Genomic DNA, 23,670 nt, shown 5'->3' on the forward strand with positions numbered 1-23,670 from the left:
GCACAAGGACTTGGATTCTATTCACCCCAGAACCTCCTTAGAGGAAGAAGAAGAAGAGGAAGAGGAGATATGGTGGCACAAGCTTATAACCCCAGAGCTTGGGACTCCATGGCCAGCCAAATTCATCTACTCAGAAAGTTCCAGGCCAGTGAGAGATCCTACCCCAAAAAATCAAGGTGGATAGTTCTTCAGGAAGGATACATAAAATTGTCCTCTGGCTTCCACAACATACCCGTACATACACATGTGTCCTACAGGCACATGAATACACACACACACACACACACACACACACACACACACACACACACACACACACACCTAAACTCAATTTAAGATGGAAGAACTCCCTATTGTGCTGGGCCCACAGCTTTTAGACTGTTACTCCGAACTCTCCAGGTTTTTAATGGCAGCTGCAGAGCGATACTGAATGTTACCAGCGACACTGAAGAATGTCTGGCTTTGTGCTGGCTGCCGTCACTCTGTGTGTTTATTTTTTGTTAGTTGCAGGCCATTAAAAGCCAAGATGCCTGGTCACGACTCCAACATTTACAATCTGCTTGCAGGCAAGCAGAGCTATTCATTCCCAAGAGTGAAATGCCTCTATTTCGTAGGCTGTAAGATCAAAGTGATAAATCATACTTCCTTTTATTTATTTATTTACTTAACTTTTTTTTAAACCAAGGCATTGTGTGCTCCCATTTAAAAGTCAGGAGCTTGCTTAGCATATTCAAGGCAATACTGAGAGGACTGGGTATAATTCCTTGAATGCGCTGGGACTTTGTGAATTATCTTTTCCTCTTCAAACCATAAGAGGAGAAATCGTTTTGCTAAGATACTGTTCTTACCTGCCTGCATACCTACCCTGGGCAGCATTCTGGGTCCCTTCCTTGGGAAATAAAGCAAAGGAGTGACATATAAAGAATGGTCAAGTGTGAATCTGTGGGCAAAAAAGGGTCCAGATGTCAAAGGCAGCCATCAAAAGTCAGAGCAGATAAGTCATGGCAACAGCAGATACCTTAGAGAGCTGCCTAGTAACAGTGAAAGCTTTGTCTCCTAGAGGCCAGTGGTGCAGGCCTCTCCGTGGTCCTCCATCTTAACTTACTTTCTTCTGGGCACCAGCATTCACTGGATCAGGGCATCACCCTGTCACTGCCTTCCCAAAACACTGTCCCCATGGAGAATGAAGTCTATGTTCCCTGACCTCCGGCCAGCCTGAGAGGCTTCCCTGAACCTCATGTCCAGAATGTATTCAATATTCATTCTCTACACACTGGTCTAGTGTGCCCATCCCCTCGCATGTGTGCCAGATTGTTGCCAGGGTGCTGCCTGGTCTCTGTGTTCCAACCTTGTGACCACTGCTGTTCAGCATGGATGAAGCAAGGACAATGGGTCAAGGCCAGAGTGCCATCCTCATAGGTGCATCTAAACTGGTGTGTTGTGGAATGTTACTTTAGGATCTGTTACCTCTGTTTATGCTGGGGAACATTTGTTTTAATGATGCAAAGTTGTGTTGTAATCTTTTATATTGCAGTTGCTTAATTCTGTGAAGCTGTGATTCTTTGCCTGTCTAAAACTCCTGATTTGTCTAATAAAGATCTGAGTGGCCAATAGGTAGGCAGAATAAAGAAGAACAGGACTGGCAATCAGAGAGAATAAATAGGGGGAGAAAAAAAAGAAAGAAAAGAGAATAAAGAGGAGCAAGAACAAGAAGAGAAGGACACTTGGGCCAGCCACACAGCCACACGGCAAGCCACGGAGTAAGAGTGAAAGGAAGATATACTGAAGTAAGAACAGGAAAAAGCCCAGAGGCAAAAGGTAGAGGGAATAACTTGAGTTAAGGAAAGCTGGCTAGAAGCAAGCCAAGCTAAGGCCAGGCATTTATAAATAATAATAAGCCTCCATGTGTGACTTATTTGGGAACTGGGTGGCGGCTCCCCGAAAGAGCCAAAATAGTAAAATAAAAAACAACCAGCAACACTGATGAGTCAGGTAGAGGGGTTCCCTCCCTGCTTTTCATCCAACAGCAGAGCACAAAGCCTAACTGTGAGCTTCAGCTCTCTCCAATTATAAACAAGGGCCATCAAGTCTGGGCTTCTAGGATGAGGTTGTCACAAAATATAACACTATCCAATACATTGTAGAAACTTCACTATTTTAATTCCAATGTACTCCAGTTTTGTATTGTTGTAGTGTGTGTGTGTGTGTGTGTGTGTGTGTTGTTCTAGCTTGTTGCTGTTTTGAGACCATGCCCTACTCTGTAGCCCCAGCTGGCCTCAAACTTGGGATCTTGCTGCCTGGCCCATGGGTGCTGGGATTATAGGCACGTGTTATTGTATCCAACTTCAAAGAGCTCTAAAAACAGAGTCTTTTTTTTCAGAATGGAGGGATGGAGGGAGAGGAGGAAAGAGGGAGAGAGGGAGGAAGGCAGACAGAGACGTCTAGACAGCATGAATTCACTGAATGCTCAAGAATGGAAAGTGTGGCACCACTTGGCCCGGGTTTAAGCCCTAGGCAAGTCACTCATGCAGTTATGTGATCCCACGTGTCTGGAGAAGCTGCATGAGCTTCTGAGTCTATACCCCTGAACATGTAGAAGGTGCTTCGTGGTACCCAAGTTGGCTTCAAAGCCCTGGTGTCCTCCATTATCTTTGGACTTAAAGTATTATTTGTGGAGACTCAAAACTCGTGCAGCCTCATCCCTACTGACTGCTGTTTTATCTTCAGTCCTTTTTACCATCCACAAAAGGATCATAGCCCCATTTGACAGGGGAATCTTTCCTTTCTGTAGTCTGTGTCATATTATTTACCCTCCACCTCTCTATTTCTCTCTCTCTCTCTCTCTCTCTCTCTCTCTCTCTCTCTCTCTCTCTCACACACACACACACACACACACACACATCATACACACATGCATACACACACACATATACACACAGAAATACACATAGACACACATATACATACATACACACATCATATACACATACACACAGACACACAGACACACACATATATACACACACATCATACACACAGACACACACATGTAATATGACGAGGCCTGCTTGTTGGGGTTTATGTCCTGCCCAGTTCCCCACAGCTGGCAAGCCCCAAAGAAAATCACACAGAGATCTCCATAAGTTATAAAACTGATTGACCCATTAGCTCAGGCTACTTATTAGCTCTTGTAGCTTATATTAACCCATTATTCTTACCTGTTAGCCACATGGCTCGGTACCTTTTTCAGTGGGGCAGCTCACATCTTGCTTCTTCGGTGATCTGGGCAGGACTGCTAAGGGAGCTTCCTGCTTCCCAGAATACTCCTGTTCTCATTGCCTCGCCTCTATTTCCTGTCTGGTTGACCCACCTATACTTCCTGCCTGGCCAATCAGCATTTATTTAAAACATGATTGACAGAATACAGACAATTCTCCCACACCACACACATACATACACACACATCATATACACATATACACAGACACATACATATATACACACACATCATACACACAGACATACACACAGACACACATACATACATACACATCATATACAGATACACACATACATACACACACACACACACACACACACACACACACACTTGCCTGTCTACCTCTTTACTTTCTTTATCCTGTCAGTCCTAAGTCAGCATCCCTTGGTTGTGGGACATCCTCTCCTGGTGACTCTGTCTGGATTATTTCTTTCAGAGAGTTCACCCAAGCTTGTATTCATACAGTTCTGGAATATTTAGTTCTATCGGCCTCCCCTGTAAGCTCCCTTGGGAAACTCTACCATCAACACTCAGACAGTCACTAGCCTCAGTATCTCTTCTGCTATGAGATGAGAAGTTTTCAAAACAAAGGCTTAAATTCATTTCTTCTTATTCACACAAGGGCACCTTTTGTTTTTAATCAGTAGAAATAGCCTATATGACTTCTCCAGGTTGTTCTTGCATGTAAACCATCAAGGGATGTAAATGACTGAGTACACGGAGTATTTGGAAACTCAGAAGTGAAGGAAGGGGAGCAAATGAAAGAATGAAAGGTTCAAATACATATTTCAGTGACCATGCAGTGTCTATTTTAAAGAATCCACTTTGACTTTCCACATCTAAGTCATTTTCATTTTTATTAGTTCTCTTCAGACTGATTTATATGATAATAGCCATTTTTCTTCAGGCGAAGAAAAGAAATGGCAGGTTTGTGGTGGAGAAAGGCTTGAGAGCCAACACAGGCAAAGAAGGAATTGCTTTTTCAATACTATTAAATTCTAAGGTAGATATAAATTAATGACTGTGCATGACAGAATGCCTAAAGTAAGAGAGAGTTTCAGAGAAAAAACACATCTCTTTAACACCAAATAAGGGTTTAGAATTGTGAATCCCCAGGCTCCTGAAAACATCAAGTCTCTGACACTCCATGGATGAGTCTGAATGAGGGCAAGCAAACTTGAGTCTGGTTAGCTGTTATTCGCAAAGACCCCTGGAGATGGATGTCCTGAGTTCATCTCTTCTGAATTATCTCTTCTGAATTTGACAATGAGTTGAAAGTGACTTTAACCTATATATGACTTTTTAGGATGTATTGTCAAGGAGCTGTTCCCTGTTTGAACTTAAGGGGTCACCGTGCTGGTGTTAGACTAGAAGTCCAAACATCAGAAAGGAGTTGCTCCAGACACCACTCTCATAACCACAATTGATGCAAAAGCAAGAGAATTTTTATTCTGTCATGACAGGGCCCTTCAGGTTCGGGATGTGAAGGACATCTGATAGCTGTTACAGTCCATCTTTTAAAGCAAAAAGCCACAGACACATGGGGGAACCTATAGGTTGTTTTCCAACTTATTGGATTGGCTTATTTAAAAGGTCACTAGCAGTGATTGGTCTATTCCAGGGCAGGAGAATAGCTGTGCGGTCAGGTTAGATAAGGAGAGCATCTGTGACCTTCCTGACCTTGTTCTAGTGACTAAATCAAACATCAGGAACTGAGTCAACATCTGTGGGTTGTCTTTGCCTCAATTCCCAGAATGGAGTTATGTTTAAAGATTATTCACAAGGACACAGGAGGATGAGCAGTCCAGCATGTGTGTGGGTGCCGGGGGGCAACTGTCCTGTTTCCAAGAGAGAGTGAGTGTAAGATTTTAGAAAAATGTCTTAGGGTTGAGGGGGCTTACAAATACATTTGGAGTCTTTCATTGGGAGGCATGGGGAGAGTAGACTGTAGTTACAATTCAGAGTGACATACTGACCAAGGGACACTGTGGAGAGCTACAGTGCATCCTAGAGGGACACCCAAAGGGTCTTGGGACTTCAAGGAAGGCAACATTGGCTCTCAACTTGCAGAAGTCTGCTTGTGAGATTTTGGGGCAAAGGATAAAGAGGGAAACCTTAAGCTCAAGAACTAGAGAAATTTACTAAGAAGCACGAGTAGAGACCAAATGCCAACCCTCATTACAGAGAAGGTCTTGAAAGTTCACAGCAGAGGGACATGATGCCGCTGTCAGTTCTCTGCCAGTGACACAGCTTGTGGTTCTCTGTTCTGGGGGACCCGCTAGGAGGACCAGCATTAAGAATGTGGGTAGAAGGTAGAACTTGGAACCAGAGCAGAGGGCGGCCGACTGCTCTGACTTTGCTCCTACCTTTTCCTTACACCCTGCGTGGATGTCGGTCAGTGTCCTCTCTGTGAAAGCTGAGGATCTAAGTAATTTTTATTTTTTAAGGTGTGTATGGATATGTGTGTGTGCACATCACGTGGATGCAGGGGTGTGAGTGTGTGGATACAAGTGTGTATATGTTCACGTGCATGTGGAGGGCAGAGAATAGTTCCGAGTACCGTTTCTCAGGAATTGCCTGTCTTTGTGTTTAGTTTTATTTCTTGCAACAAGGTCTCACTCTGACGCGAACTCACCAAGTCGGCTGGTCTGGCTAGCCAACCAGCCCTAAGAATCTCCTTGTTTCTGCAGCTGCTCTAGCACTGAGATACAAGCATACACCATCATGCTCTGCTTTGTTTTTTTAACGTGATCTCTGGGAACTAAGCTCAGTCCCTGACCAACTAAGCTCTCTCCCCAGCCTTAATTTTATTTTTCATTGGCACATAATTGCATGTATTTGTAAGATACTATAATGGTAGTTTAGTAAATGTATATAGTGTATATTGATTGATTCAAGCTAATTGTCACACCTAGCACCCTAAAGATTTATCATTTCTGTGTTAGGGATGTTGGAAATCATCTCTGGTAATGATGTTTAAACATAGAAAGTGTTATAAAGTTAACTGTTGCCAGCCACAGTTACCCCACTGGGCTGCAGAACATTGGAAGGTCGCCTTCCTATCCCTGCACACCTGTGCCCGCACCCATCCTCCTGATCTCACCATTGTATGGTGAGCTCAGACAGTGTAGCAGCATACCCCGAGTCCTCACGCACGTTACTCTCCAGTAAGTCTGTCGGGATGAGGTTTGACCCCTGAGCCCAGGAGCCTGTGATCTGTAGGCTGTGCTCGTCTTACATTGCTCCAGATACAGAACGCTTCCAGTGAAGATCAAACTGTGATTCTCATAGAAATCTGCAAGTTACTCTTTGATTCACTAATGCATCAGAGGATTGGTAAGATGTCACAGCTAGTTCAAAGGGAGCCCAGTGTATCACATTTCCAGAGACAAGAAGGACTGCTGGTGGGAATTTTCAAGCCAATGTGAGAATAGTCATGAGGTATTCTAGCTAGATTCTGCCAGGCACAACCCTCTCAGATTTCTGTGGGCACTGATAATTACATCATTATAAGCTTTCTACGACTTTTATGAAATAAAAATAACAAAGCCGTTGAAGAGGAAGACAATAACCTAATTATGTTTTTTGTCCATTTCTAAGTCTTCCATGACTTTTCCCAGCATTTCTTGAGTTCTTTTAGTAGAGCTGTGAGTTTGTCCAAGCCAACAGTATTTTAGAGGAGAAAGCTGTTTGGAACACTTAAAGCCATTGATTGTGAGCCGTAAAAATCCATGGAGAATGTAATTAAAGTGGAGATTTCTGGGGACATCATAAACCTCCACCCTAAGTCGAGTCCTGCCTGGAAATCTGTGTGGTTAAATAATCACCTGGGTTCTGATTATATTCTAGATTTGAAAGCAATCATGATTGCCGTTAGCCAAAGGCACACTCAGCCAGAATGCAGGACTAGGCAGACAGAAACCCTAAGTGTTTATAAAAAACCCTAAGTCTCATAAGCATGAGGACGTGAGTTCAATGACCAAAACCGTATGTGAAAACAAAGGCAGGGCGTGTAGCGTGTGTTTGTCATCCCAGCACTGAGGAGGGACAGACAGCTGACTTAGTGACCTCCACGCCAGTGAGAGGCGCTGTTTCCAGAAATGAAGGTAGACAGTTCGTGAGGGACACACCCAAGGTTGTCTTCTGACTTAGACACACACACACACACAACACACAGAACTCTCGCTCCCTGGTTCTGTATTGCTGGCCTCCAAGAGACTTGTATTTACCGTTGGGCCCACTCTAATGTCCTTCACCTTGCCAGCTGTGTGCACCCTATGTAAAATAAGAAGGGAGGACCACTCGAGACAAATGAGACAGGAGAAGACTCCCCTGGTGTCTCATTTCCATTCTCTAAGTACATTACTGCTTGGCAAATGCATCAACTTAATTAAAACTAAATGTAATTCTAATGCACCAATTTGATTTAAAAATAATCTTCACAGTCGCCAGGACATCAAAATCCAATCAAGGCTATTTGAGGAAAGTCTCCGATGCGTATTATGTTGTGAGGCTGTGCTATGTCAAGAAACCCAGACCTTCCCAAATGTCGCTAATGTGTTTAGCGGCCTCCCTCTCTCTCAAACGCCTCTCCCAATTAGGTTCTAGAGAGCGTGATCTGTAACAGTTCAGGAACAGCTCCCCAAAATCTTCCAAATGGCTTTTTAGGTGAATGTTCTTGCCAGAATATGGACTTGGGGGAAAATGCAAGCAGCCTTAAGGAGCTCAGGTCTAAGACAGAAATCAAGCTACAGAGTCCAGGAGTTCCTGATGTTACGCTTATGTGCCCAGACTGGAAACAATTCTGGACCAGATTAATGAAGATTGAGAAATGAGCCTGGTGAAACAATTCATCAGTAAATCTCAGATGAACAGAGTAATTTGGCTGACTTCAATGCTTTGCCCGTTGGCTGGGTCTTTCGAGGACATCTGTTTTGGTTGAGTGGTGGTACTGATGGAAACTCAGTGTGGACTTCACTTTCTCTAATGAACAGGCTAGGATATGGAATATTAAAACTGTCCAAAATGCCTGCAGGGTGACATGGGCAACTCTTATGCATTGTTTTGATAAGCCATGGGTAGTGTCAGAGGCAGCTTGATATCCGGCAGTTGGCCGTGGAGCCAAACCCTCAGGTAAGTAGTCAAATCTCTCTGACCCTGCTGATTTGTGCACAAACGTGCCAGGCCATGCCTACTTCATGCAGTGGGCATTGTTCCCCCTCCAGATCAGCCCTACAGAAATACCACTGTATGAGGCACCTAGAGAGTCAATTACTAAACCCAGATTTAATATTACTTTGTGGTCAGGAGGGATGGGGGGGGGCATGGAGAATGGGTTTTCATGAAAAGAGGCAGAAACCTTCCTAAGTTCTGGATCATTCCAAAGATCAGGGTCTGCAGCTACTGAAGGAAGCAAACATCTCATTACCAATTGTCCCTGACCAAAACTAATGACGGGGGTATAGCAGGATGTGGTGTCGTACCTCTGCAACCCCAGCTGTGCTGGAGGCGAAGGCAAGAGATTGATCACAGTTCAAAGCCAAGAGAGAGAGAGAGGCCACACTCACTATATCGTCTTGACTCTAAGTGGAAAATGACAGGCTTACGATGGAATTAGCGATTTCATAGTACCAAGGCAGCGGCTACCACCTGTCACTGAGAATCATCCAATCAGCAGGGACAAAGATAGGTTCTTTAAATCATGCTTTACCCAGAGAGCAGGTAACCTGTAAAGAAAGTGGATCAGACCCAGGGAGTGGACACAGAGGCCATCATCCCAGAGTTCAGTCTTGCCCTTCAAGCCAGGTTCTCAGCAGCCTTGTCTGTGAGACTGTGACGTGGGTGTTTTTCTCCTTGTCATCTTCTCTGCAAGTGTGGGAGTTTCTGCATGCACTGGGGCAGCTGGGTCTCCCTTCCTTCCAAACGCTCATTTAAATTGCATCTAGATTAAAGGTTAACTCACACCAAGCAAACCGTTGGTGTATGTCTGGGCCAAGGGTTTTGTTCTGCAGTGAGCACCGAGTATAGTGAAATGGCTCTTTCAGAACCAGCCTTCTGTGGATATTTGTTGAATGAGGAAGTGAGTTTTCTAAAAAAGCACAGAACGCATGGATCGATGTAGCGCTCTTCACTCCCCAAGCACTTTTTGGTCCTGGTCAGGATCTTTTGTTGGGAACAACACTGTCAGAGGTATTCATGTTATCTCGGATGAAATAATATCGGCTGTGTGCCTTCTTCAGTGGGTAGTTTAATTAGCACAGGACAGATGCTCTGGGACTGTCCACTTCAAAGCATTTTAAAGGGTGGGTCTCTAGCCGGTCTCTGATACCGAAATTTAAAGCAAGCAGCCTCCTCTTTTATCCTTAGGAAAGGCACCTCTCTTGTCTCCCGCTCCAATCCCCGCTTACAGCCTCTATCAAGCCATCAGCAAAGCCTTTGCATTTGATACCGATGTGCCGTTTCTTAGGTTACGGGGTTAAGTAAAATCTGCTGGAGCTTAGCAGATTTGGCTACAATGACTTTCATCCGTGGTACTTAATTAAATCCCTCACCTGGGAAAGAGCGATTTTCTTCAGCATCTCTCTCTGGTGGCATCAGCAGGCAGCTGCGACCGTTGAAATGGCAGAAAGTCGGTTGTGTTTACTGCTGCGGGGCTGCTGTAACAGAGCAGGCAGAAACCGTGACCTCTGCCTGCGTTCTTCATCTTTTAATAATCCATCCCCTTCGTGGGAGATTCTAAATCCTGAAGCACTCACAGGGACTGTAAAAGAAAGCAAAGCTGTTCCAACAGAGGCAGAGGTCAAAGGTCAGTGGGCTTCAGAAGAAGAAAGGGGCTGGGGAGATGGTTCAGTGTCTAAGTCACCTAAGGTGAAGAATAAGGCCCTGAGTTCAAATCCCCTAGGATCCATGTAAAACTCAGGCATGGTAGAGTGTGTCTGTAGCCCAAGTACTCCTAGGATAAGATGGGAGGTGGAAATGGGAGAATATCCATGGGGGCTCCTGCAGGAAGCTAGCTTTGGATGTGCAGTGCATTCGTGAACAACAAAAGATCCTGATTCAATAAGGCGGGGACCGATACCCAAGGCTGCCCTCTGATTCCTATGCAATCATCATGGCACCCACACATGCCCACATGCATCATACTTGCCCACATTGGACACACAGAAGAGGAAGAGGATAAGGAATAGGAGGAAGGGGAGACTGGGGAAGAGAAAGATGAGGAAGAGGAAGAGGAGCCGAGAAAGGAAGAAGAGCTCTGGAGAAAAGATACCCATTGTTTTACTATGACCCCTTGGAGTTCCATAAACACCCTTCACATGCCTGCACCTTCCAAAGATGGAGATCCGTGACAGGCGTCTTCTCCATTTTTCTCAGAGCTGCCCTTGACTAAATCTGATACCTTCCCTGATCTCTGTCTCCAGAGTTTATCCTGGAGCTGCAGGGAGTGACGCTTAGATATTAGTAACCCTGCAAGTCTCTGTGGGAACCCCAGGTTGAAACAGATAGTAACTGAGATGTGGCGCTGACAGCAGAAAAGGTTGAATCAGAATAGCAAAACGGACATAGAAATCTGCTCTGCTCTATCCCAGCACCTAAGAAAGTCAACAATGAGTTTCTTAGAGTGCTTCCAGTCCCATACAAATAAGAAGAAACACTGCCAGGAGAGGACGAGGACGAGCCTTGAAAACTTCCTGGCTGGGAGCAGCAAACCCAGGCGGAGTGAAAAGGTGACCACTGTGGTACAGCTTCAGCATCCCAGCATCAGGAGGCTAAAACCAGGAGACTGCAGGGAGTTCAAGACAAGCCTGGGTTACATAGTAAATCCCAGGCCGGCCTGGGCAACAATGTAATATCAGGTCTTGAATTGGGCAAAATCCGTGATGTTGGCTGATGCTGGCTCTGCAGTGTACAGTCGCAATGACCGCTCTAAGTCCTTCCCAGGGAAGACTTAGAGCTCCCCTCCTCTCCTTAGCTTGAGATGGTGCAGAACCTCTCACAGGTGTGGGGCCCACTCTCCCATCTCTTGCAATCAGGAATGGCTTTAGGGACTTTGTTACTAAAGAGGCAAACATGAAAATGTAGACTTTCATCATCCTTAGCTGTGTATCACATATGAGACCAGGTTGGTCAACATACATGACACCTTGCCACACCGATCCCCTGTGTGTTCTTTTTAGAAAATATTTATTTTTATTTCATGTGTGTTGTGTTTTGCCTGCATATATGTCTTTGCAAGGGTGTCAAATCCCCTGACCTAAAGTCATAGATAGTTGTGAGCTGCCATGTGGGTACAGGGAATTGAACCCAGAAGAGCAGCCAGTGTTCCTAGCCACTGAGAATTCGGGTCTTTTTGAAATGTAAATATGATCTTCATGTACTAAAAGTAAAGATAATCACCATTTTTTAAAAATAAGGCACAGAAATTATATGTGCTTTCCATTTTCTTGAGAGGGAAGAGCCAGTGAAATCGTGTTTGTTTTATTTCTGTTTATTTTAGCATGAGTGGATGAAAAACCGTCTCACATTAAAGTCAATTTTCCCTTCCTTGTTTCACTTCCCCACCCAACTCATCCATTCTTCATTTTTAGGCCAGGAGACATGATTACTCTGCTAGAGGACTCCAATGAAGACTGGTGGAAAGTAGGTATCTCGGGCTTTAAAAAGAAATAAGAATCCTTTGGTGATGACAGTAACTGTAAATGTTATGCTGGCCGCTGAATGCCTCCTCTTCCATTTCAGGGAAAAATTCGGGACAGGGTTGGTTTCTTTCCGGCCAACTTTGTTCAGAGAGTAGAACAGCATGAGAAGATTTATAGGTGTGTTAGAACCTTCATTGGCTGCAAAGACCAGGGGCAGATAACACTGAAAGAAAACCAGGTAAGCAAAGCAGACACAAGCTGGAACAAGCCGGGGACCAGTGTGCTGTGCCACTTGAGGAAAGATGACCTTGTGCCAATGGTGTGGGGTAGCGAGAATCCAGCATACAAGACCCTTAATTAGTTTTTATCGTTGTGATAGAATGCCATACATAAAAGTAATTAGGGACAAGAGGAGTTGTTTTAGCTTGGATCTTCAGAACGTTGGAGTCCATAATGACTGGGAAGGAGATGAAAGCACACAACAGGGCCAGGAAGCTGACTGATCGCATTTCATTCAAACCCAGGAAGCAGAGGGGACAGGAGAGAGAAGGAGAGACAGAGAGAAAAGGAAGTGGGAATAAATAATAAAGCTCTAAAGCCTGCCCCTAGTGACAGACTTCCTCCATCCTCCTAAAGGTCCCATTAGTTCCCCCAAACAGCGCCAGGAACTGGAGACCAAGTGTTCAAATACAGGAGCCTGTAGGGGACATTTCTCATTCAAACCACAGAGCCTTAGTGGTATCTGTCAGAGAAGAAGCATCTGTAATGTCAGATTGTCATAAGAGAGTATCTCATCCCTGCTCCTGTCTGAGGACCACAAGTCACTGATGTTAGCAGCCACTCCCGTTTCCACTCTGGGCTTGTGCCCACCTATGTGTTATCACCTAATGGGAAAGCTTTGTCCTCATGTGCTGCTGAGCTACAGGACTTGGTGTGCTGGCTCCAATCACACAGAGCCCTCTCAGATCTCCTAATCATTGACAGCCTCTATGTTTCCCCTGAAGGCCATCCACTTTCACATAATAGATAGGGACAAAACGTGAACTGAAAACCACCTTGGACAGAGATCTACGTAAGTTCCTGGTACCTTTCTGCTCAGTGCTACGTTGACCGGCATGTTCTCTGTGGGGTGGTCAGTTAGCCTGAGATCTCTACATCTATAGTGTCCTGAAACTACTTCCTTCTGGGTTCCTTATCTCAGCTCTGGAATACAGATAGAAACAAACAGGTCAGCCACAGGGCAGCGCTGTCCTGTTCCTCCGTGTGTTCCCTTCAGCCGTGCTTATGTTTTCCCTCACATCCCTCATCTTCACTGCAGACAAAAATGACCTGTGCAAGTCTCCAGGACAGTTCTGGATAAGTCAGAGGAGGAGGTGGGGAACCAGAGTTCGAAACTTCCTGTCCTTCTCAATGAAACCTCACAGTTGATTGCAATTTTCAGTTTGGGAGTCAGAAATTCGCCTCTTTCTGCATTCTTGGTGTATAGTGATTGTAGCAATTCTCCAGGCAGTGGGTCTCTACCTGAAAATGTGGAAATTACAAGGCTCAGTCTACAAGAATTTAAAGAATGAAACATGCATTCATAATTTAAGACTTGTCTGTTCAGTACAGCTGTCCCAAACATATGCTGGATGTCATTTATTTAATTTTATTACTCTATGTCATGCATGTGGAGACTGCGCCTGCATAGATGTCTATGAATATATGCATGTTGGGTGCTGTCAAATGTCGGGTGAAATGAGGCATTGGCTCACCTGTGATCTGCAGTTATAGACAGTCGTGTGTCAACATGGAGGTGCTGGAGATCGAACCTGAGTCCTCTGGAAGAGTAGTCAGTACTCTTAACCACTGAGCCATTTCCTCACCCGTTTTGGGGAATTACCTTAAAAAATAGTTACTAACTCTCTCTTTCTCTCTCTCTCTCTCTCTCTCTCTCTCTCTCTCTCTCTCTCACACACACACACACACACACACACACACACACACACACACGATCTGTCATTACTTTTTAATTATAACTGATTTATTTTTCTAAAATACTGTTTTATTCAGTTTGATCAACCATTTTCTTTTCCATATGTGGCTCCAAATAGCATTATCAAATTGACAAATGCTTCCCCATACTGGACATGTAGTTTACACCAAGCAGCTCCAGCATTCAGGAAACACAAACAAGAATATCTCAAGTTCAAGGTCAGCATAAATAGTGAGTTCAAAGCCAGACTGAACTACACAGCAACCAAGAACCTGTCTCAAAATAGAAAAAGTCTTAGGATATAGCTCAGTGATAGAACACAAGCCCCTGGGCTTGCTTTCTAATGTTAAAAAAAAAAAGAAGTCCCATACAAAAACAATGATTCACCTTTCATTGTGACTAGTCAATAGAATGCCTAAAAGAAAAAATCTAAAAAAAAAATTACAATGGAAAAAAAAACTTTTGGAAAAAATTGTCTATTCCCTTTAAAGTCAAGAAATAAAAATTATTAAAAAATAATATACCAATAAATCAGATCACTGTTTTCCGATAGATCTTAACAACAGTTGCAGATGGAGTCTGTGAAATTGACTTTCTGTAGATACGAGTGTGTGTCAGTCTGCTCATTTTGAACAGTTACTTCAGACCATGTATTAAGAACCATGAAAATTAGTCAGTCCTATGCATGCTATAACTCCATTTTCTGCAATGAGCTCCTGAAAATAATCTATGCATGGTGGGAGGGTGGGGGGGGCTGGGCAAGGAATGACAGACTTCAAAGTAATCTCATAATGGTGAGAATTAGGGACAATCACTCGGTGACAGCGGGTAGTCAACAATAAGGCTTCCCTTAGGGGAGGAGTTTGGAGGGTGTGAGGATAAAGCTATAGGCAGAATACAGAGATCAGAACCAGAATCCACTTGCTGCTGTGCCCGGATGAGCATAGTTCTCAAAGAAAATTCTCTGAAAGATGAAAGGGCACAGATACAGATGCAGGGCGTCCTTGGCCATATTCAGCCTTAAGATCACAGCGATGGAGATCAGGTATGACCAAAGTACCCAAAAGATCAAAATTTTCCAGCCCACCTCACCTTCCCCTCACCACTGCTACCATCCCCCACCACAAGGGGCTACCCTGAAGTTCAGGGGATAGTGGCACTGGATGACCTGTGGCAAAACAAAGGCCCAAGGAGAAATACAGCAAAACTGACTTAGGAGACAAGATAGTCTCATTTCTACCAAGGGAAGAGGATGGGAGGGAGCTTGGACAGCGGTGAGCCCCTGAATCACCCGATGTGTCAAAGCTTCCACGCTTGAGGAAGCCAGAGTGACCCAGGAAAGACAGGCAGGGTCTTTTTCAGTGGGCATAAAATGTAATAGAAAGAACTGGAAGAGGCTTGCTCAAGGGTAAAGAACTTACTGTGTAAGTGTGAGGGCAGGAGGTCGAATTCTTAGGTCCTCCCAGAGGCCAAGTGAAGAAGGAACCCCCAAGGAAAAGGAGCTTGCAAGACTAGCCAAATCACACCACGTTGCAGGTTCATAAAGAGACCCCACCTCCATGAATAAAGCAGGGAAGATGCTTAACCTCAGATATTTATGACGTTTTCTTTTCACACACCCTGTGAATGGTGTGGATTAACCTTGGAGGATTTCTAGTTTACAAAAAGAGGAGCAGATCCCAACAGAGATTATGTGCCTTACTCAGGGGCACATGTGAGTGCCAGGCAAGAATACAAACACAAACATGGGCCTCTTTGCCAATGTTAGCACCTTTACTGAGCACATTCCCACCCCCAGGCATGTTTTATTATTACACCCTGATCCCACTCACTTCCCAGTCCTCGCAGGTCCACCCCCCCCCCACCCTGACTCACATAAACTGGCTCCCTGTTAGCACTTCCAGGTTTTGGGTGCTTCATTGCCATGCTGTAGCCACATCTCTGAATGCCACGCACACCCATCACCATGCTGTAACCACATCTCTGAATGCCATGCACACCCCACACCATTAGGTAGCCACATCTCTAAATGCCACGCACACCCCACACCATTCTGTAGCCACATCTCTTAATGCCACGCACACCCCACACAACAAACACAGACTTCTCCCACCTTGACCTGGCTCACTGAAGACATGGACTTGGATAAGGGAAAGGTGGAAGTGCTGATTGTTGGTTTTATTTGCAGGTATAAGAAAGCCTCTAAGCTGAGCTGAGGTGGTGCTCTGCCATCTCCAGGCTTGGGAGGTAAAGGCAGGGGATCAGGAGTTCTAAGCCAGCCTGGGCTACATGAGATCAAACAAGAGCCTTAATTTAAGAATATTATTGTTAGATCTGGGCATGGTGAAGCACACCCTTAATCCCAGCATTCAGAAAGCAAAAGCAGGCTAATCTCTGTGAGTCCAAGACCAGCCTGGTCTACATAATGAGTCTGAGACCAATTGAGGCTACATACATAGTAAGACCCTGACTCCAAAAATCAATGTTATAATAACAATAATAAATAAATAATTCAAACTTCACATCCACTTGAACTTCTTACATTATTAGTTTATGTTTAAAGAAATGTGATATAGGAGGAAGGCCGTTGATGCCAAGTCATATAGAATTGGATCTGTAGCCTGTGTGGATTTGATAGTCACCTCTAAATGCCACCTAAAAAAAATCAGTGTAGTAGATCTTCCTGATGTAGACCTGAGAGTTCACTGTGCCCATCTGTATAAAGACAGCACAGTGCCTGGACACCCTGGGTGTTTAACAAAAGTCATATTCCACCATTGTAACCCAGAGCAGGTCTCAATGGGGACTTCATCTGCGGTGGTAAACACCAGTGTAAGGCACCCGTGGGCCCCAGAAAGTAGCCAGTGTGATATTTATAACTCTAAAAACATAAAGAGACAAGTAACCATTAACAGAGGAATGGGAGAAAATTGATTCTGAAAATAACTGCAATGCTTTTTTATTAAATCACATTTCTGTTTCTGAGGTTAATCTTTCATAATTATTACATTGTTTATCCACAGAGCTCTTGTTTCCAGATGGAATTAAGTTATCCATTATGAACACGTAGGAGCCTGCCTTGACAGGATGGATTTTCTTCATTTTTTAAGCTTAAAAAGAGTCCTACTTAAATGATTTCAAATTCCTTTAAATCATTTTTATGATGTCATCCTTGGGTCTGTCATAGATGTAGAAATGTTTTCACAGATTCCTTATGTTGTGACAAAAAATATTAAACCAGAAATTATTTTTAGATTTTGAAACTGAAATTAATTATTTGGAAATTTAGAAAACATTATTTTTAAAGAGAGAAGAACATAGCAACTGCAACAATTCAACCATCAAGTTGTTATTAGCATTAAAATCTTTGACGTATTTCATGCCAAGTTTTTATTGGAATGCATAGTTTAATATATTTTATTTAGACTGTCTAATTCTACTTAGTTTTATAAAAATAAAAATATAACAGCTGTACATACATCAGAGTGGCAAACTTTGGAATACTGGCCAAATCTAGTAACTTATGGTTTTTATTATATGATAAGGTTTAGGTTTTTACTTTTATGTTTAATTATGTATATACATGGATAGAAAGAGAAGGAGGGGTAGAGATAGCAGAAGGTAAGGGAAGAAAATGGATGTGAGAAGAGATAGAAGAGAATTGAGAAAACACCATTTTCAATAAATCTGACCATTTCGGTTGTCATCTTAAAACTCCAGCCTCTGCCAGCTGTCACCTTTGCCCTTTAGCCATAGTGCAGTGTCAAGCCTAACTCTTGTGATCCACCGACATCCTGTGTGACCCAGGCAATTCTAAGTTGACCAAATTGGTCCCATTCTGCTGTCAATGATTCTTTAGTGGTTGGCTCTGACCCAGTTCTGGCCACTGAGACAAGTCAGAAAGTGAGCGGAGGGGCCCAGCAGGCCGTAGCATGGCCTACATTTCCAGTATGCCTCAGGCCTTGGCAATGCTCGCCACCTTCCCTTCCACTCTCCCCCCGCCCACCTCTGTCCAGACCACACTGAACTCATCTGTCTGTCCATCTGTCGAGCCCTGGCTGTCCTGAAACTCACTCTGTAGACCAGGCTGGCCTTGAACTCACAGATCTGCCTGCCTTTGCTAGAATTACAGGTACCTGCTGCCACAGCTGACCCCTTGCCCTGCACCTGGTCAGGTGCATTTTTATTTCATGTTCATTCTTCTCTACTTAAATGTCTTTTTCAAGGTCCTGCTCACCTGAAAGGCTAGGTCAAGGGGTGCGGCATGTGTGTGTGTGTCTGTATCTCTGTGTGTGTCTGTTTGTGTGTGTGTGTCTGTGTGTGTGTCTGTTTGTGTGTGTGTGTGTGTGTGTCTGTCTGTGTGTCAGTGTGTGTATCTTTCTGTGTGTGTCTGTCTGTGTGTGTGTGTCCCACTAGTATCCTTTTCTGAATTCACCGATTGCCCCGAATTCACTAGCATCTTCCGTTTTCACTTGGCCAGTGCCGCCTCTAAGACAGACAGTAGTCGCTGCCTTCTTCCTGCTCATCCCGCTTAGAACAGCTCACTCAACGTCTGACTTCAAAGCTGCTCCCCAGATGCACAGCTGTCCTCAGGCTGCCCCCAGCATTTACACTAAACGTTATGTACCTTTTTATTTGTGTTTGGTTTGGTTTGTAGTTTTGTGAGCAAGGTATTGTGTAGCCCAGGCTGGTCTCTATCTTACTATGTAGCCAAGGCTTGCCTCAAACTCCTTGTTCTGCCCCTGACTCCCAAGTCCTGTGATAAAGTGTATGTGTGCCACTGTTTCTGGGACGGACAAAAGCAACCCTCAGCCTCTGAAAACCGGGTTGGGGCTCAGCTTACCTATGTTAGGCTCTAGCGAGATCCAACAGAATCGCCAACTACTTCTGTCTCACAGATGACAGACATCTGGACTTTGTGTCCCCCTTCGCACATCCCCGACTCTCTGACATCAACTCCTCCCAGGGTGTGATTTAAGCCTCTTTGCGGTCAGGTTTCTGAAACACAGCTCACATACCAGCCCCGTGCATGTTCCAGACCCCAGAGGTCACACATTCAGCTTTAGGTTCTGCTGGAACCTCATCCTGGTTCCATTTACCGGTAGGTGCTGCTACCTCTGGGTTGTAAACACGACCCAGCTCCTTCCCAGCGAGCTGCCTTGGAAAAGCAATGCTACCTCAACTGAACTTCTGCGCTTATCTTGACCCAGGTCAGGGTAGACCCCTTATCTCAAAGTGGAGCCGTCCACGTGGCGTGCAGAGCTCCGTGACTTCTCCCCAGCTGAACCGCACGCTTGCCTGGCCTCTTTCCTCCCCGTCTCACTGCAGCGTCTTTCAAACTCTGTCCCTTTCCACGGAGCTCTTGGGTCTGCCCTCCCCAGGGGCCGCCTCGCACATCTGGCTGCCTCCCCCTTCTTTGCCCTGCACTGGCCTGTGAACAGTGAATAGCAAGGACACCCTAATGGATTTCCACTGCTTCCCTTGGAGTCTCGCAGAGGTGCCTGCTCTGGCTATGAGAGATGCTCAAGTTTATTTGCCTAGAGCTGGTAATGAAATTGTGTCTTGGCTTCCTGGTGCTACACAGTTCACATGTAAAATCCCGAGCACTGGACAGGAACAAGTGAGGGACAGCTATTTCTTTGGGTCTTCAGCATAATATACTGAAAACTTGCAATCCTTGTGCCAGTTCTGTGATACGTTTTTGTCATTATCTCCTTATGATGCGTCTTCGGGGAGTCACCGTATTTAATGCCGTTTTGTTACTCCTTACTTATAAAGCTGGAGCCCAGAAAATATTCTTCATCTGGGCCTGTTTCCAAACCCAGGCTTGCATGGAATGTTTTGTTGAGCATTTCCTTACATTGCCACCCCCGACTTCCCCTCTGCCAACCGAGCCACCTCTCCTTTCCCAGCTAGGTGTTCCTGTAGGCTCAGTCAGCAGCAGCTTCTGCTGCAGGTCCCCGCTTGTTCTCACTAAACTGAAGCCTTTCCTCTCTCTCCCTGGCATCCAGATCTGTGTGACTTCTGAGGAAGAACAGGACGGCTTCATCAGAGTCCTCAGCGGGAAGAAGAGAGGCCTGGTCCCACTGGATGTCCTGGTAAACGTGTGACCGTGGCAGTCCCTCCAAGTGCGGGAGGCCAGCTCTGCTGATGTCACTGTGTCCACCCAGGGAGTGCCCAGGAAATGGGGAGAACTCAAGACCTGAGACTGTGGTAGCAGCCTGGAAACAGACCCACTGCACGGCACATCCAGGCTGCCAGAGAGCAGCGTCCCAGAGCTGAGGGCAGCTGGGGGCAGTAGGTGGACCATAGCCAAGGCTGCCCCAGGACTCAGCTCCCTCCCTACCCACCTGCGCAAGGCTGGAATATGCTCCGGGTCATGGTGTGGTCCTACTGACAAGTTTGGATCTGAGTAGCCAACTGTCACTCTGGTTCCAGACTATTGTCCCCAGTGCTGGCCAATCAACATCACGGCTCCTGCAGACAATCAAGAAGGCCAACCTTCCAGTTCCCAACACCCCAGGCCTCACTCCAGCCCCAGCTCAGTTTGTGGATCTGCTGGCTGGAATCTTCTTTCTTTCCCTTCAGTCCTTGGAGCACATCCCAGGCAGGACTGAATGGATACGGTACCAAGTGCAAAGATCTGACGCACTACAGAGTGCTTGCCAGGGAGTCCTTGCTACTTCAGTGACTCACTCAGGTGACAGGGCAAAGTCAGAGGCACAGAACCAAGCAGCAGCAAGAAGTGGCAGTGAGGGCAGGGAAAGAGTCCTTGTGGATGGGATTGTGAAGCCCTTTCAGACGGGGCCGCCTTTCCCAAAGCAGGTGGGGCTGGGAATGGGAAGGAGCAGAGTGTCTGTCTCTATTTTCATTTCATACCCTCTGTATCAGGAGCACCATTTCTTCCCTTGTGCGGCCGGTAGGACTCCACTGTGGAGGATGAGTCCACCATGCAAGGAACCAGGGACAGGGCAGCGCCTCTGAGAAAAACATATTAGAATAAATGTAGCCAATTTAGACTCCATTCTTCTCTAGGGCAGCATTTTTAGCTCCGGCAGGTGTGAGGCAGAAATGAACCTATGATGCTTGTCTGTGCGGATGGAGGGAGCTGGAGCTGAGCTCACATCACCTAGGGAAATTGCTCTCGACCTGTACCGATGTTTACAAGAACATACCACACTGCGATGCCTTCCTCCCAAGCCCGGTCCCAGCATTCAGACCTGCTTCCTAGCAGTCACTGACATGTTTAAATGTGACTCACAGTGACTTCGAAATTAACGTTGCTTCGATTTATTTTGCCACTGAGCAATAAAATCATTAGAACCATTGGGTTTGAGGCTTGGTTCTGCTTTGTTTTGCTTCATGATTGGTTTTGCTTATTTGAGAAAGGCTCTCTAGGCAAGGCTGGCTCAAACTCACTGCATAGCTGAGGATGGACCTTGAACTTTGGTTCTTCTGCCCCCACCTCCTTAGTGTTGGGATTACAGGAATGCACCACCACATCGCATGCATACAGTGCTGAGAACTGAATACAAGGTTTCATTATGTGCTAGGAAATCAACCTGCCAACTGAACTACATCCCAGACCCCCAAAAGCTAATATTTTACTTTGGTCTTTTGCTTTTTTCTGTTTTAAAGACTTAGATGACTATATCCAGGGCATGTCAGCCTCTTTCCTTAGACCAAAGAATCATTTGTCTGTAATGTTTTTGTTACTGCTCAGAGTGAAGTCAGGAGCTGAGCTACAGCTGGAGCTGGTCTCACAGTAGCCTGGAAGCCTTACTCCCCTTCTGTAGCCAGCATCCATTTTCATCCGCATCCGACACCACTGGTAAAAGCAGCTTCACAGGCTCAGTACCTTCGGGAGCGCAGGTGGATCACATGACTGCCTTCTGAACACCCAGGACAGACATTTTCTGCCTCCAATCAATTCTCCATTTAACCCAGACAACCCTTGTCCTCTTCTCATGGATCCATGTCCACCACAGGCTTCTGGTACAGGGGTACCAAATTTGTGTTTTAACATAAGTTTGTCCAGTTGAATAGACAGAAGACATGGCATCCAGCCTCCCAGGTGATCTCCCTAGTGGCCTTTGCCTCCTGGTGTTCTTGTCTTTGTGTAGCCTCCCCCTACACCAAATCAGGGTCAGTCTTAAGTAGCCAGTGAAAAATAGCAGAAGTGACAGTGGCTGACACATGGAGCTATCTCACAAAATTCACAGCTTTTGCCTTGACCTATCAGGATGCGCTGTTGAGATCTTGAGACACGACATGAGGAGGACATGTACCTGAGGTCACTATATGGGGTCTCCATGCAAAGACCATACACTTCAGCATCTGGGGCCCCCAACCTCCGTGATTGGTGGGGCAACGACAGGGCAGTGAGGAGTTGTCCCTGTTGACCACTGATTGGCTCACAAATATATGATCAATCTAAGCATATAAAGTATTTTTAAGTGTAAGTCTTAAACTTAGTTGCTCTTCAGAAACAGGTAAGTGGGACAGGAGGCTTTGCCATCGCACCCCAAGAAGACACGTATTCATTTTGTACAGTGAAACCCAAAAGCTGTGCTGATGCTGGGTATTGGCAGGCAGCTAAGCCTCCAATGCCAGATGTGCAGCATTCTCCAAAGGTCTAGAGTCATCCAAACAGAAGAGGAGAAGCGAGATGTCCTCCACACGCTCTGCACAGATCGCTGTGGATGGCTCTCACACATACATACATGGTGGGGAGCCAGGAGTAAGAGAAAGGGGAAGGGGTTGGAGCCAGGACCTTTCCTGTCCTCGTCTGCTTGCCTGCAGGGATGACAAGGACAAGGAAAGTGGTGGCCTACCAAATTCTCGATGGTTTCCAAGACGTGAGAAGTAGCTGAACTGGAGGTGAGGTGAGGACCTTCAGGGACAACTGCTGGGGCAGGGACAGAAAATGAGAAGAAAGTGTCAATATGATGAGCCACTATGAGTCCGGGGGAAACTCTTCTGAGTGGCAGGGGGTACAGTATGCCTCCTCACCATCTATGCTGCCTCCACCGGAGGGAGGCACGGGGCCACCTCAACACCAGGACAGCTGTGCCCTGCCCCTCACTGTGGAACACAGCTCTGTATTGGCGAATGTGTGAGGAAGAACCGACTGGACGCTCCTTAGGACTCCGGAAAGCAGGGAAATGAATTTCTCTTTCCCCACCAACATTGCTACCAGAAATTGTTCCTTCCACTTTTAATGTAGAAAATGGAGCTGCAAAGAGAGACCAGGTATAGATGTCTCATCTGCATGGTGGCTGGAAAGAGAGACCAGGTATAGATGTCTTGTCTGCATGGTGGCTGGCAGGGCTGGTTCATATATCATTTTCCATTCCAGCTAATGTACCAAATATACAGACATACATATACACATAGACAATGAGGGGGATGGAGGACCCCCCCTACTCTGATAATGAAGAAGAATTCAACATCTGGGCTGCATATTTAAAGCAACCAGTTGAGTAAAACATGGTAGGAACTTAATGGAACTAATCTTTGCTGTTGAGAGGGGGAAAACTTAAAATCAATGGGAAAGTCATACACAGAGCAAAAAGCAAAATTCTGAGTTTGGATGATGTGCTCCTCCAAGAAGAGAGCTAGAGAGTAAATAGACTCACGGCACCTACTCGGGCCTGACCCAGCAGGCAGAGGCAACTGCCCTGGCTGTGTGTTCTAGTACACACTCACACTCACTTAATATCACGGCCCCTCTCAGGACTTCCGGCTTTTAATCTGTTTGTGGATACCCAGAAGGA

At 45.5% G+C, this 23,670-nt stretch overlaps 1 protein-coding gene across 2 annotated transcripts in view; it reads left to right on the forward strand.

Annotated features, from left to right (window-relative positions):
- Positions 1 to 21,220, forward strand: part of Stac (SH3 and cysteine rich domain) — a 120,005-nt gene extending 98,785 nt beyond the window's left edge. For both annotated transcript variants that reach the window (XM_048424052.3, XM_048424053.3), the window contains 3 exons: positions 11,869 to 11,920; positions 12,020 to 12,157; positions 19,906 to 21,220. In XM_048424052.3, coding sequence (XP_048280009.2) covers positions 11,869 to 11,920; positions 12,020 to 12,157; positions 19,906 to 20,004 — 289 coding nt within the window. In that variant the 3' untranslated portion in view covers positions 20,005 to 21,220. The remainder of the gene's footprint in view (positions 1 to 11,868; positions 11,921 to 12,019; positions 12,158 to 19,905) is intronic.
- The last annotated feature ends 2,450 nt before the right edge of the window (positions 21,221 to 23,670 follow it).

This window comes from Myodes glareolus, chromosome 4, assembly GCF_982192425.1.
Source record: "Myodes glareolus chromosome 4, mMyoGla1.1, whole genome shotgun sequence".
Taxonomy (NCBI): Eukaryota; Metazoa; Chordata; class Mammalia; order Rodentia; family Cricetidae; genus Myodes; species Myodes glareolus.